Below are 13,227 nucleotides of genomic sequence, written 5' to 3'. Positions count from 1 at the left end.
TTTGCTGTTTCTTTGGAAGCAGCATGGAAGAGGAGCATGGGATGTTTTGCTAGAGTAGATGTTTGAGAGAACACGTGATGTTTGGAAGGAGTATAAATATAACTCAACAGACAGTGGACAAAGCTGTGTGGCATTGGTTCGCCTTGCCACAGTTTGCTGGTCTCCATTTATCGCAACTATGTAGAAAGAAAGGCATCAAAGAACTTCTGGTGGTTTTCTGGCAGCTACTTGCCACTTTAACAGACTCAGGCCATTTGGCAGAGCCTGGAAGTTTCTTCTGGATCAAACTGCCTTTGTTGATTCATGAATGGTGTTTTCAAGTGGGTCAAGCTGCTGCTGCTGCTGATTCATGTGAACTGAACTGCTGATAGCCTGACAACACAGATTGGATTCACACCAAAGAACTATTTCTCCACAGGTCCACATCCTCCTTTGCCCTATTAACCTTTCCTTTGCACTGCCTCTGGTGTATGGTGGCCTAGAAAGGAGGTTAAAGCATTTAAGTACACTTATTAAAGTAGGATTTGAAAAATAAAAGCCTAAAGGAGTGGCATGCCCAAGACTAGGATGTTTCCTGGAGCAGGATGATTGTGTAGGGCTTGACCTTTACTAAGAGGAAAGCCATGCAAAAGGTTCTACCTACAGTTTCCTAGCCCCACAAGACTGCATATTTACTACCACCCTATAATATTCTTTACTAAGATTAGCTAGCTACTCCATTCTTTTCCCAGTATATAATAAAAGTGATTGGGTGGCAAGGGGAGGCTGCTATGACTCCATCTTGCATACATCTCACCTGGTCCCAGCTTGGCTTCTACTTTGTGTCTGTTTTTCTTAATCTCTCATTGCCTACAGCTAGCTTTCCAGGACCCAGCCTCCACAGCAGAGACATTACCTATTTTCTATCTTTCTAAGCCTACCATAGAAGACTGAATAGTGGCACCTCAAAAGATGTACCCACATCTTAAGACTCATGAATATAATTGTATATACTAAACCAATATAACTAAATTAAGAATAATTTATTCTGCATAACCCAAGTCAGCCTTAAATGTCATTACATATGTCCTTATCAAACAAAAGCACAAATGAGAAGACATGAAGAAGAGAAGGCAATGTGACTATAAAGACAGAAATTGAAAGTGATGTTAGCAAGGAATGCCAACAGCCATCAGAAACCAAAAGAAGCAAAGAATGGGGTTTTTTTTCTCTCCTGCTCATCTTATTTCATCTCATCTCATCTTATTTCTAAGATGTTTTACTCTTGTAGGGGAAATATTCCCTTGGTTCTTACAAGTGTTTCACGTCTTCATTTTGGACTTCTGGCCTCAAAAAGTGTGAGACAAACTAATATCTCATCCCAGTCTGTGATCATGTCTTACAGCAGCCTCAGAAATTAATATGCATGCCTACCTAAATAATTTTCTTCAATATTGCCTTTCATTTTTTTTCAGCCTGTCTCTTGGTGACTTTTGTCCTTTCATGGACTTATATTTTGGGGAAGGAATTATACCTCAATGTGTGTATAGCCCCCTCTGAGTTCTAGATCCATGTTTCGAATCATGATACTGTTCTAACCTCAAAAGTAACAGGTTCATAATTGTCCCTTCCATTCCCTACCTGCTCAAACATACACAAGTCATTTACCCTCTAGTACACCAAACTTAAAAAAAAAAAGAATAAATGCCACTACTTTTTGTTGTGGAGGTCTTTCTTTCATGAGCACTCCAACTCCTATGACAGGAAATGTCACTAGTGGCAGAAGCCAGTATAGCTCCTGAAAGGCTTTGGTCACGGGTCCAGTCTGCATTCTCATTTTATACCCTAAACTCACAAAGTGGGGCAAACAAGAAAATGAGATTTCACAGAAACATACATGGCAGGCAGCAGATTGTTAAGGACAATGACACATTGCTTCAGCTATTTCTTCAGGACATTCTGTTCCAAGTAGCAGCAAATCAAGTCATGCTTGGCAAATATGCAGTACAAGCAGTGTTTTAAGTAAATCACTAAATAAATCAATAAACCTGCATGTAATAACTGGTCTATCCTACCTTATTCTACTTCGTTTTGTCTTTCTCTTACCATTTATATATTTTTGAGACAGTGTCTCTCTATGTAGCCCTGTCTGTCCTGGAGCTCAATATGTAGACCAGGCTGACCTTGACCTCACAGAGGCCCTCTTGCCTCCACCTCCATAATTCTAGAGTTAAAGGTGTGTGTCTACACACCTGGCTTTATCATTCATATTGAGTCAATCATCTGAATGCTTCTCTTTGCTAGTCCCTCTCACCAGTTTCCCTCAATTCTTTTCTATTACAGCTTTTAAAGCTCCATTGTTCCACATGGTGTGATTGCACAAGCATTTAGTTCCAACACTTAGAGGTAGGCAGACTTCTGAGATCCAGGTCAGCCTGTGCTACTAAGCTCCAGGACAGCCAGGGCTTGACATAAAAACCCTGTCTTGAGGGAAGGGGAGAATCTCCATTTGCTTGACACCTAAGTATTTATGGAAGATCATCTGTGTACTTCCCTGCTTTCATAGTCTTCCCACTACTGATCTTTCAAGTTCACATTCTTCAGAGAGCACTCTTTTATTCATACTTATCTTCCACCCGTGAAACCTTACTGTTTATCCTTTGAAATGTTATCTGTCCTTTAAGATACTCCTGAAGAAAATGTTGCCCAAACTCCAGTTTGCTAAATGGCGCAGACGGCCCAGACAATACATTTCAATATCACACAATAATCAAATATTAATGATTGAACATGTAATATATTCCTGGTCCTAAAACGAAGGTTTATGAAAGAGTGGGTAAAATCTAGAAAAATTTAAAGCCTTTAACATCAGGTTGGAGGATAGGAAGTTTTGCTCTCTGGTCAAAAACAAGTTCTGTATATTTTTGCGGAAAGAAATTTTAAAATGTAAGTTGCAATGCAAAGAATTCAGCAAATACGGGCAGAAGATCAATATACCACAATGAGGTTGGAATCCTCCAAAACTAGGTTTAAACGGGTCACACGACCTCTGTGACTTCAGTGTCAGGTTTTCTCGTTAGGGAGATGTAAATGATAGTTGTATCTGCACCATAGATATTATCACCTGACAGTTAAGATAATCTCACGTTAAGATGTTAACAGAAGGATTAGAATAGAGTGTGGGAAAACCCAAATCCCGTGCTGCCATTCCCACATCATAGTCTCCTGGTCCAGAACACTGTCCAGACTTAGTAAATAGTAATTCTTGAGAGTGGACAGCAGCTTGAAAGGGCATAGGTATCTGAGAGACTCTTGGCACCGGACACACGGATCAGAGCAATTACCGTTCCCACCTGAACATCTTCTAGCACAGACGTTGCCATTCACGACCAGAACTTTCACTCTGTCCGTGCTGTCACCTACCACAGAACGAACTCCTTTATCAATTGCGTTGACTGGAATTTCATAAGCCCTATTCTCTTCAACATCTAGTTTCCCACCAATTCTAAATTTACCTGTGTCTGGTAAATTTTAAGCTTTTGTAAAGCTTAAAGTTCTCACTAGTAAGCTGAATCATTCTCAACCCACAGGATATTTCTCTATTCAGTCCTTCAGCTACATCAGAAGCATTTAGTTGAATTACGGAGGTGTGGTTTTGAACATTTTCAAGGAAGTCTGCTTTATAAGAGGATTTATCAAACTTGGCTGCATTTTCATTCACATCCAGGATAGCTTTTTTTGTTTTGGTTTTGGTTTTAGTTGTTTGAGACAGGGTTTCTCTGTTTAGCCTTGGCTGTCCTGGAACTTAGAGATCTGCCTGCCTTTGCCTACTGAGTGCTGAGATTAAAGGTGTGCACCACTACTGCTCAGATGGTTGTTTGAATCTGAGTAGATCCTCTTAGCTCTGGTTTACTGGCAACAATGACTGTTAACAATAAAGGAAATCCTGACATTTTCTCTCAAGAGTCAGTACTGGAAATATTCTTTTATATTGTTTCAGAATATAAGACTGAACTTCTGTCTCCAAGTAAATTGAAGATGATTTTTACCATGGTAGTAGAGGATATTTAGCGATGTACAGGGCAGTAAATCAATTCAGAGCTGGAAACAAAGGTTCCATCTTTGATACAAACATTTTTTAAAGCAACTGATAAAAGAATATGAAAATATCAAAGCAAAGGACCGTAAACAGACCAACTCAAGCAAATCTAAATAGCCTGCCATGGTTGTCCACTTCACTGAGTATTAGAAATGAAGTGCTGTGACTTCGCTGAAGTAAAACAGTGGTTATTTCCACTATGTTGACTTCTATCATTTTATAACCAAAACTTGAAACAAATGGGGCACTTATTAGCTAGAGAACTCTATTATCTGATTTAAAGGCTGGGTCTATGCATGTCTGGCATTTTGCTAACGGTCGTTGTTCCTTGAAACAGCACTCAAAATGTATTCATTTTAAACGTTTCCCTTAAAACTGAATTCTAAGTAATTTTATAGGCATTTACCTGAAAAGTGGGATTTGTAGAAAACTCACCTGTCCAGGGTGACTTGACTCTGACTCCTGTCTTTCCCTTTCATCTCTACCCAGGTTGGGAGGTAGGCTGGGGCTAAATGCCATGAGGTCGGTCTTGGGAAGAACTTCCCCAGAGCACACCCTCTGCCGCCTCTGCTGTGAGTAGGACCAGCTCCCCACCTCGCTGGAGCACACCAGCATGGGCTTTCCAGGCCCCCCAGTGGCCTCATTGACCATAGGCAATGCTGAGCAGCGCAGCGCTGTATACAGCAGCAGCGTGAGTACCAACAGGCTGGACACTGCGCAGATGGCGATAATCAAATACACGTTGACATCCACCAGCGATGCCTCCGGGGCTGAAGCACGACCTGATGCCTGTGAAAAGGACTTTGGAGCTTGGCCGCTTTCCACAAGAGACACTAAAACAGTTGCAGTGGCTGTCAGTGCTGGCTCACCATGGTCCTTCACCAGCACCAATAGAGTCTGCCGAGGAGAGTCCACCTCATCCAAGGCACGCGTCGTGCTGATCTCACCCGTGTACAGACCCACGCGGAAGGGGCTGCGTACGCCACCTGTTCCCAACTGTACTTCATATGACAGCCAAGCATTGTAACCAGAGTCGGCATCCACTGCCCGCACCTTGGTGACTACATGGCCCGATCCCACCGACCGAGACACAAGCTCGCTCACTGCCCCACCAGCTCCAACAGCTCCATGAGGCAGCAGCGTGGGCGCATTGTCATTCTCATCCAGCACAAACACCTGCAGAGTCACATTGCTGCCCAGGGCAGGCACACCAGCATCCCGCGCGCTCACCTGGAACTGCAGCAGCTCCAGCTCCTCATGGTCCAGAGGCTGCAGCGCGAACACCTTGCCGCTCTCCGCGTGCACAGACACATAGCTCGACAGCAAGCGCTCGCCCACCCTCCGCTCCACCAGCGAGTAGGACACCAGCGCGTTCTCCTGCGCATCCGCATCCATCGCTGACACTGTAAAGATGTGCGCTCCAGGCGGGTTGTTCTCCTTCACGAACACCGTGTATTCAGGCTGCGCGAACACTGGAGCATTGTCGTTCACGTCAGCCACTTCCACGGACACGCTGACAGTGGCAGACAGTGAAGGCGAGCCCCCGTCCCGCGCTATCACAACCAAATCATAAGTTGACACTCTCTCGCGGTCCAGACTGCTATCCAGTACCAGAGAATAATAATTTTTAAAGGTGGATACAATCTTGAAGGGGACATTGGGTGTAAGAGAGCAGGTCACTTGGCCATTGATTCCAGAATCAAGGTCGGATACGCTAATTAAAGCAATGACTGTATTTGGCTGGGCATCCTCTCTTACTGGGAGGGACAGCGAAGTTAATGTCACTTCAGGGGAGTTGTCATTGGTGTCTAAGATTTCTACCAAGACTACACAGTGACCTACCATTGGAGGTGTTCCTTTATCCGTGGCCAGCACTTCTATTTCATACAATTTGTTCTCTTCATAATCTAAAGTCCCGTTGACCCTCAATTCTCCATTTTTTTCATCTAGGGTAAATAAATGCCTCCCAGTGGGCTTAATGGACATCAAAGAGTATACCAGTTGCCCGTTTGCACCTTCGTCTAGATCCGTGGCGTTCAACGTTATGACAAGAGTTTCTTTAGCAGCATTTTCCATTATTCTTACCTTGTATTCTAAATGATCGAACACTGGATCATTGTCGTTAACATCTAAGACACGAACCCAAAGCTGAACTGTACCCGTGAGCTCCGGTTTTCCCCCATCTGTGGCTGTTAATAGCAAATTAAGTTCCGGGGTTTTCTCCCGATCTAGAACCTTCTTTAATATAAGTGACGGTCTTTTAGTTTGCTTACTATTGATTGGTGGTTCTAAAGAAAAATACTCGTTTTGACTTAATCTGTAGACCAATACAGCGTTCTCTCCTATGTCCGCATCAGACGCTCCCTCTAGCGGAAAACGCGAGTCTGGTTGCTTGGATTCAGAAATAAGCAGCCTTTGTTCTCTAAGAGGAAACACTGGCGGGTTGTCATTAATGTCCCTCACCTCCACCTCCACGTGGAAAACCTGCAGCGGCCTGTCCACGATCACCTCCAGGTGGATGCTGCACTCCGCGCTCCGCCCGCACAGCTCCTCCCGGTCGATCCGAGAATTCACAAACAAAATGCCATTCTGCAGATTTACCTCCAGAAGGTCCCCGCGGTCCTTGGACGCCACCCTGAACAGGCGGGGCACCAGCTCCGTCAGCTCCAGCCCCAGGTCCTGCGCGATGCGGCCCACGAAGGTGCCGTGTTTGGCCTCCTCTGGGATAGAGTAGTGGAGCTGGCCGCTCCCTGCCTCCCAGGCAGCGAGGAGAAGAAGCCAGCGCAGCGGTGGCAGAGTGCAGGATCCCCTTCTCTGAAAACTTAACATTGCATATGAAATCGGCCTCCAAAATGTCTCTCTTCGCTGATTGTATCAGATGCTTGTCTTCAGATTGAAATCACGCTTGATTCTCGTGAATTTTCAAAGGATCCCTTTATAAGCAGCACTCAGAATGACGGAGTCGGGTTTTGTATGAGGAGCGCTAGACTCTTCGAACCAATCCATGAATGAACTCTTTCCACCAAGTAAAGAGCGACACCTTGTGCCTGAAATTGTGAGTACTCGTGTACATCCACCACTGGAGAATTTCACATTTTGTATATTTTGCCCAAAATAATTCCAAAATGCACATTTATTGACCATTCTGATTTTAAGCCACACTGAAGGAGGTACACACCACATGTGTGAAGGTGGTACTTTTTATTGAACAGCATCATATTAAATTCTTGTTTAACTTACATCTACAAAATTATTCTTTTATCTAAACACTTGAAAAAGAAGGCTCGTTTCTTTAGGTAAACTTGAAAAAACTAGAGTTAAACAGTTTCCTAACATCTTATTTATTATATAAAATATTATCAGATTTGAATTGTTATAATTACAGTCTCCTTTATTGCTTATGCTGTCAGGGAACTCAATAGCTGTCCCATCAGTTGAACCTAGTTTGCTGTTGCTGTTTGTGGTTTGGAGTTTTGTTTGAGTCTACAGTTGGTAGCCCTTGAAGTTCCAAAATAACAGTGTTCTGTACACTATGCCCTTAGCTATGTAGGTTTGCATTCTCTTATATTTAAAAAAAATAAATTTTCTTGAACAAATTTATGAGGTGCAAGCTATGTGCGGATGCATGTATCTACTGATGCATGTAATGATCAAATCAGAGTTAACACATAACCACATCAAACATTCATCATCTCTTTGTAGTGAAACTTTCCAAGTTATCTCTGTTCCTCTTATTAATATATACATGCCATTATCAGCAACATCATCCTTATTTTCTTCCGTTCTGATTCTTGATTCTAGTTTACATGACATTGGTTTCTTGTAATAAATTACTGAGTTTGTGTCCACTGCAGAATAAGAAAACAATGTTTTCACACTTTATCATTTGAAACAGAATTCATGAAGGAAAACCCTGTTGATCTAGATGAACTCTGCCTTTGACATATATGATTTCTCACACAAATTCTACTGTCAGTAATGATACCATGATATTTTACTTGTATGATCATTGATAAGACAACAAAGGCAGCTTTTTAAATCAAGTAATACTCTTACCTCAGTGTTAAATGGTTTTGAGGGTTCTGCAACCTACAGGTATTACAATAACATATGAAAAATGTCAGAAACTATGATTTAAAAAATAAAGAAAGGGATCGGTCACCTCTAAGAACAGTGGGTTCTATTATGTACCTGTAAAACAATGCAATCATGGGTAGTCAATTCAAATTCAATACGTAAAATAACAGTAAGCTGGACACAATATGCGAAGTGTATCAGATTTATATTGAACAAAAGGAAATGGGATTCTCCAACTACATTGTCACAAGAAAAAAGGTTTGAGATGCAAAATGTAAAAAACAAATATGAAAAACTCTACCCATGAGAGGAGAGGTGATGATGTCACAAATGTGAGTTAAAATCATATTCTAACCTAAGTGTTTGTTTCCAATAATACATAGTTTTGGATATATGAAAGTGGTCCTGGGTAAATACCAAGTCAAAAGTTGGTAAAGAGTGTGACTCAATATCCCATATTTTAGTTCAGTGATCTATATCTGAAATAGTTCCAGTATCTATATCTGAATTATTCCTAGAAAAGATATTATGCTCTCTCTAACCTTAATGGGCGCAACATCCAGCTGCAGACTAATCTCAAGAAATCTCATCAAAATCATTGTTAATACTGATTTTGTAAAAATTGATTGATGAATTCATGGACTTCATGTTCAACGGTTACTAAATCAGTTTGACTATATATAAATCCTACCGGTGTGTCTCACTAATTATATATTAAAATGCAAAGTTTTATGTCCTCTTAGCCAGTATTATTGAGTAGTTCTTGTGTTATTCTTTCTTGAAAATGGAAACCACAGAAATGAATTTTGAAACCATTCTTGGAACCTCGGGAAATATTCTCAAAATCAGATTATAAATTCACTTTCCGAGCACTATGTTAGGAAAAGTACAGGATCTACTCAGGGATGTTGACTCTGCTCTGGTGTATTGTGGCTTATTCAAATGAACACAGCTATTATTCTCAAACATGTGGTTAATGGACACAAGCTTTTCAGTCAAAAATAGCAATAACCTGCTTTGGGGGAGTGATGGAGCCAAGAGATGGTGGCTCAAGAGACAGAGGAAAGAAGGTCTCTGAGTTTGAGGCCAGCCTGGTCTATGGAGCAATTTCTAGGATAGCCAAAGCTGCACAAAGAAACCCTGTCTCCAAAAAATGAAAACAGCAAAAGCAAGAGAAACAAACAAGGAAATAAGAGAGAGGGGGGGGGAGGAAAGGAGGAAGGAAGGAAGGAAGGAAGGAAGGAAGGAAGGAAGGAAGGAAGGAAGATGTAACTAATAACAGAATAGTAAGATCGCCTCAAAAAGCAACCCTATAACTCTGCCCACTTCAACAGTCAGCTCACAAAACATGCTACTGAGTATAAAATTACATAGAGAATAAAGTGCTTCAAGCATGCCCATCTCCAACCCTAACCAATCATTTCATTGTTTATAATAAATTAAGAATTCAAATCAAATTAAAATTTAAATAATACTATAATACTTTCAGATACACGGATATAATGAAAGCAAAGGGCACCTGTTCTAACAGTTTAACTACCAGAACAGTGAATTGCCAGAGGGCTGAAAATCGTGTTTGAGCCCTGCCTATGCCTTGTATTTCCTATTATGATCCTTGACTTCTTCCTGGCCTACTTGCTTAATTGAAAGAAAACATATAGTCATTCTATTTCGGTTTTTGCTAGCACTGCTGCCAGTACTATTGTTATACATAGCAAGAAGAAAGAAGTACTAAGTAATAACCCTGGTGACCAGGGTGAGAAGTGACAAAGATGGCAAGTAGTCTTTAAATGAGCTGTCTCAAGAAAAGCAACACAAATTTAACGCCGAAGATAACAATCATAAATTGACAAACTACGTCAGTAACATCACCTGGCATGAAATGTACTTCAGGGTTTTTGTACTTACATTCTCAAAGATCTCTTGCTGGACTCCACTATCTCCAGAACCCAAACCAGGAGGAACACTGGGACTGAAGGCCATGAGATCTGTCTTCGGTGGGCCCTCTCCTGAACACACCCTCTGCCTCCTTTGCTGAGAGTAAGACCAGCTTCCCACCGCGCTGGAACATACCAGCATGGGTTTCCCGGGTCCACAGGTGACCTCAGTGGGCAATGCAGAGCATCGCAGGGCAGTGTACAACACCAGTGTGAGCACCAACAGACTGGACACCGCACAGATGGCGATGATCAAATACACGTTGACATCCACTACAGATGATTCAGAGGCTGCTGGACCCAACACCCGTGAAGAGGCCTTTGGTGCCTGGTTGCTCTCAACCAGAGAAACCAGCACTGTGGCTGTGGCAGTCAACGCGGGCTCGCCATGGTCCTTCACCAACACCAACAGGCGTTGGCGCGGCGCATCTGCTTCATCCAGAGCGCGAGTGATACTGATCTCACCCGTGTATAGTCCCACACGGAAGGGACTGCGCACACTGCCAGCTCTGAACTGGAGCTCATATGACAACCAAGCATTGTAACCAGAGTCCGCATCTACTGCCCGCACCTTCGCCACTACATGCCCTGAACCCACTGACCTAGGCACAAGCTCACTCACTGCCCCGCCAGCTCCGACAGCTCCGTGGGGCAGCAGGGTGGGTGCATTGTCGTTCTCATCCAGCACAAACACCTGCAGAGTCACATTGCTGCCCAGGGCAGGCACACCAGCATCCTTCGCAGTTACCTGGAACTGCAGCAGCTCCAGCTCCTCATGGTCCAGAGGCTGCAGCGCGAACACCTTGCCGCTTTCCGCGTGCACAGACACATAGCTCGACAGCAAGCGCTCGCCCACCCTCCGCTCCACCAGCGAGTAGGACACCAGCGCATTCTCCTGCGCATCCGCGTCCATCGCCAATACTGTGAAGACGTGCACTCCAGGCGGGTTGTTCTCCTTCACGAACACCGTGTATTCCGACTGTGCGAATGCAGGAGCATTGTCGTTCACGTCAGCCACCTCCACGGACACACTGGCTGTGGCCCACAGCGCGGGAGAGCCCCCATCCCGGGCTGTCACCACCACTTTATAGTCAGCTGTTGTCTCTCGATCCAAAGCACTGTCCAGCACGAGGGAATAATAATTCTTGAAGGTGGACACAAGCTTGAAGGGGACATGAGGAGACAGGGAGCAGGTCACTTGCCCGTTGACTGTAGAGTCAGGATCCATCACACTGATTAAGGCAATAACTGTCCCCACTGGAGCGTCCTCTTGAACAGGGAGCGATAATGATGTTACTATTATCTTGGGAGCATTATCATTGATGTCCAGGACTTCAATTAAGATTGTGCAGTGACCAAACATTGGAGGACTACCTTTGTCAACTGCTTCTGCTTGAATCTTCCATAAATTAGTTTCTTCAAAATCTATTTTTCCATTGACTTTAATTTCTCCACTGACTGAATCTATATGAAAAGTGGCTTCGGTCTTAGGGGAAACATCCGCTGCAAAGGAATAAAGAATTTGACCATTTGAACCTTCGTCCAAATCCGAGGCATTAAGTCTAATGACCACGGTACCATTTCTTGCATTTTCTACCAGCTTCACCCGATAGATTGCTCTGTCGAATGCTGGCGCATTGTCATTTGCATCTAGAACTGTAATATGTAACTCCAAGGTGCCTGTGAGCTCAGGTTTGCCCCCATCCGTGGCTTTAACCACTAAGTGAAGCTCTGAAGCTCGCTCTCTGTCTAAAGGTTTCTTTAACACTAGTTGGAGTGGTTTTACCAACTCATCTGTGGTTGGTACTTCCAGGGAGAAATATTCACTGGGACTCAGTCTGTAAGTCAGAAGAGCATTAGTTCCGATGTCTGCATCCGAAGCGCCCTCTAGTGAAAAATGAGGATCTAGAGCTCTCGATTCCGAAACAAAGAGATTCTTTTCTGTCGTTGGAAACACGGGAGGGTTGTCATTAATATCCCTCACCTCCACCTCCACGTGGAAAACCTGCAGCGGCCTGTCCACGATCACCTCCAGGTGGATGCTGCACTCCGCGCTCCGCCCGCACAGCTCCTCCCGGTCGATCCGAGAATTCACAAACAAAATGCCATTCTGCAGATTTACCTCCAGAAGGTCCCCGCGGTCCTTGGACGCCACCCTGAACAGGCGGGGCACCAGCTCCGTCAGCTCCAGCCCCAGGTCCTGCGCGATGCGGCCCACGAAGGTGCCGTGTTTGGCCTCCTCTGGGACGGAGTAGCGGAGCTGGCCACTCCCAGGCTCCCAGATTGCGAACAGCAAAAGTGAGAGCAGCAGGCACCAGGATTCATGGCAGTATTTCATGGCGACACAGGACATATTTTCTTTGAATATTTTTTAGTAGTAGTAGCGATATTCTTGCTCTAAGATAATATTAACAATATGAGTGCTGTTTGTAGTCTTTAAAGCTCGGGACCAGCTTCTTTCCGGTCTGCAGATGATCTGATTTTCTTCTGCTGGCGCTCTTCTTGGAGAACAACGGCACCCTGTGGCTCAAAGTGTAAGTGCAATTGCGCTCTGCTCTCTTCGCTCATCAGGCTCCAGAATGACTTATTTGTTTGTGCTTTTCTTTGAAAGCTTCTAACTAGTTCATATTTCAATAGCTAGTAACTAATTAGAGGTTGTTTTATCTTAGAGTTATAGTTCATGAAGTAGTTTCATCTTTTATATAGACATCTAAGAACATATTGCTACACAAACTATATTATCATGTAAAATAATATGGACAACATACATTTGTAGCAGCGATACAGCTTTTAAGAGATTTTAAAGAAATGTAACATATTTGAATGCCTCATAGCCAACCTCTTCCTAAGACTATAATTGTGTTTTGCTAAATCATTTTACACACTAAATTATTCTGATTATTTGATTTAGCCCTAAAGAGAATGATTCAAAATGCAGATTTTCTGTTACCACTACAACACAATGGAATCTCAATTCAATGCTAGTAAGCCATTTACTATTTTATCCAAATAATTATTTTTTTGATGTTAATGAATTCACTCAACAACAACTGTAGGAAATTTAGAGCACATTTGTAAGGCTATATCATTTTAAAGCTTTTGTTGAGTCGCTAAATATACTCAGGGTGAATGTTA

At 43.2% G+C, this 13,227-nt stretch overlaps 14 protein-coding genes and 1 pseudogene across 14 annotated transcripts in view; all 15 read right to left on the bottom strand.

Annotated features, from left to right (window-relative positions):
* Pcdha11 (protocadherin alpha 11) overlaps window positions 1-6,907 on the bottom strand; it is a 176,800-nt gene extending 169,893 nt beyond the window's left edge. Inside the window, exon 1 of the mRNA NM_009960.1 lies at window positions 4,514-6,907. Within this exon, the coding sequence (NP_034090.1) occupies window positions 4,514-6,907 (2,394 nt within the window). The remainder of the gene's footprint in view (window positions 1-4,513) is intronic.
* Pcdha10 (protocadherin alpha 10) overlaps window positions 1-12,445 on the bottom strand; it is a 182,338-nt gene extending 169,893 nt beyond the window's left edge. The window contains exon 1 of the mRNA NM_009961.1: window positions 10,064-12,445. Coding sequence (NP_034091.1) covers window positions 10,064-12,445 — 2,382 coding nt within the window. The remainder of the gene's footprint in view (window positions 1-10,063) is intronic.
* The window catches only part of Pcdha1 (protocadherin alpha 1), a 257,373-nt gene that overhangs the window by 169,893 nt on the left and 74,253 nt on the right, over window positions 1-13,227 (bottom strand). The gene's annotated exons all lie outside the window — the stretch shown is intronic.
* The window catches only part of Pcdha2 (protocadherin alpha 2), a 248,457-nt gene that overhangs the window by 169,897 nt on the left and 65,333 nt on the right, over window positions 1-13,227 (bottom strand). The window lies entirely within an intron of this gene.
* Window positions 1-13,227, bottom strand: part of Pcdha3 (protocadherin alpha 3) — a 241,576-nt gene that overhangs the window by 169,899 nt on the left and 58,450 nt on the right. The gene's annotated exons all lie outside the window — the stretch shown is intronic.
* The window catches only part of Gm37013 (predicted gene, 37013), an 889,226-nt gene that overhangs the window by 824,109 nt on the left and 51,890 nt on the right, over window positions 1-13,227 (bottom strand). The window lies entirely within an intron of this gene.
* Window positions 1-13,227, bottom strand: part of Pcdha4 (protocadherin alpha 4) — a 234,969-nt gene that overhangs the window by 169,893 nt on the left and 51,849 nt on the right. The gene's annotated exons all lie outside the window — the stretch shown is intronic.
* Pcdha5 (protocadherin alpha 5) overlaps window positions 1-13,227 on the bottom strand; it is a 227,388-nt gene that overhangs the window by 169,899 nt on the left and 44,262 nt on the right. The window lies entirely within an intron of this gene.
* The window catches only part of Pcdha6 (protocadherin alpha 6), a 221,273-nt gene that overhangs the window by 171,133 nt on the left and 36,913 nt on the right, over window positions 1-13,227 (bottom strand). The window lies entirely within an intron of this gene.
* Gm38666 (predicted gene, 38666) overlaps window positions 1-13,227 on the bottom strand; it is an 874,243-nt gene that overhangs the window by 824,109 nt on the left and 36,907 nt on the right. The window lies entirely within an intron of this gene.
* Window positions 1-13,227, bottom strand: part of Gm38667 (predicted gene, 38667) — an 868,072-nt gene that overhangs the window by 824,109 nt on the left and 30,736 nt on the right. The window lies entirely within an intron of this gene.
* Window positions 1-13,227, bottom strand: part of Pcdha7 (protocadherin alpha 7) — a 213,853-nt gene that overhangs the window by 169,899 nt on the left and 30,727 nt on the right. The window lies entirely within an intron of this gene.
* The window catches only part of Pcdha8 (protocadherin alpha 8), a 195,191-nt gene that overhangs the window by 169,893 nt on the left and 12,071 nt on the right, over window positions 1-13,227 (bottom strand). The window lies entirely within an intron of this gene.
* Window positions 1-13,227, bottom strand: part of Pcdha9 (protocadherin alpha 9) — a 189,778-nt gene that overhangs the window by 169,893 nt on the left and 6,658 nt on the right. The gene's annotated exons all lie outside the window — the stretch shown is intronic.
* Gm18150 (predicted gene, 18150) lies at window positions 3,134-3,709 on the bottom strand (annotated as a pseudogene).

This window comes from Mus musculus, chromosome 18 (genome assembly GCF_000001635.26).
Source record: "Mus musculus strain C57BL/6J chromosome 18, GRCm38.p6 C57BL/6J".
Taxonomy (NCBI): Eukaryota; Metazoa; Chordata; class Mammalia; order Rodentia; family Muridae; genus Mus; species Mus musculus.
The sequence above is the reverse complement of the archived record's forward strand: the minus strand, read 5'-3'. Positions and strand labels throughout refer to the sequence as shown.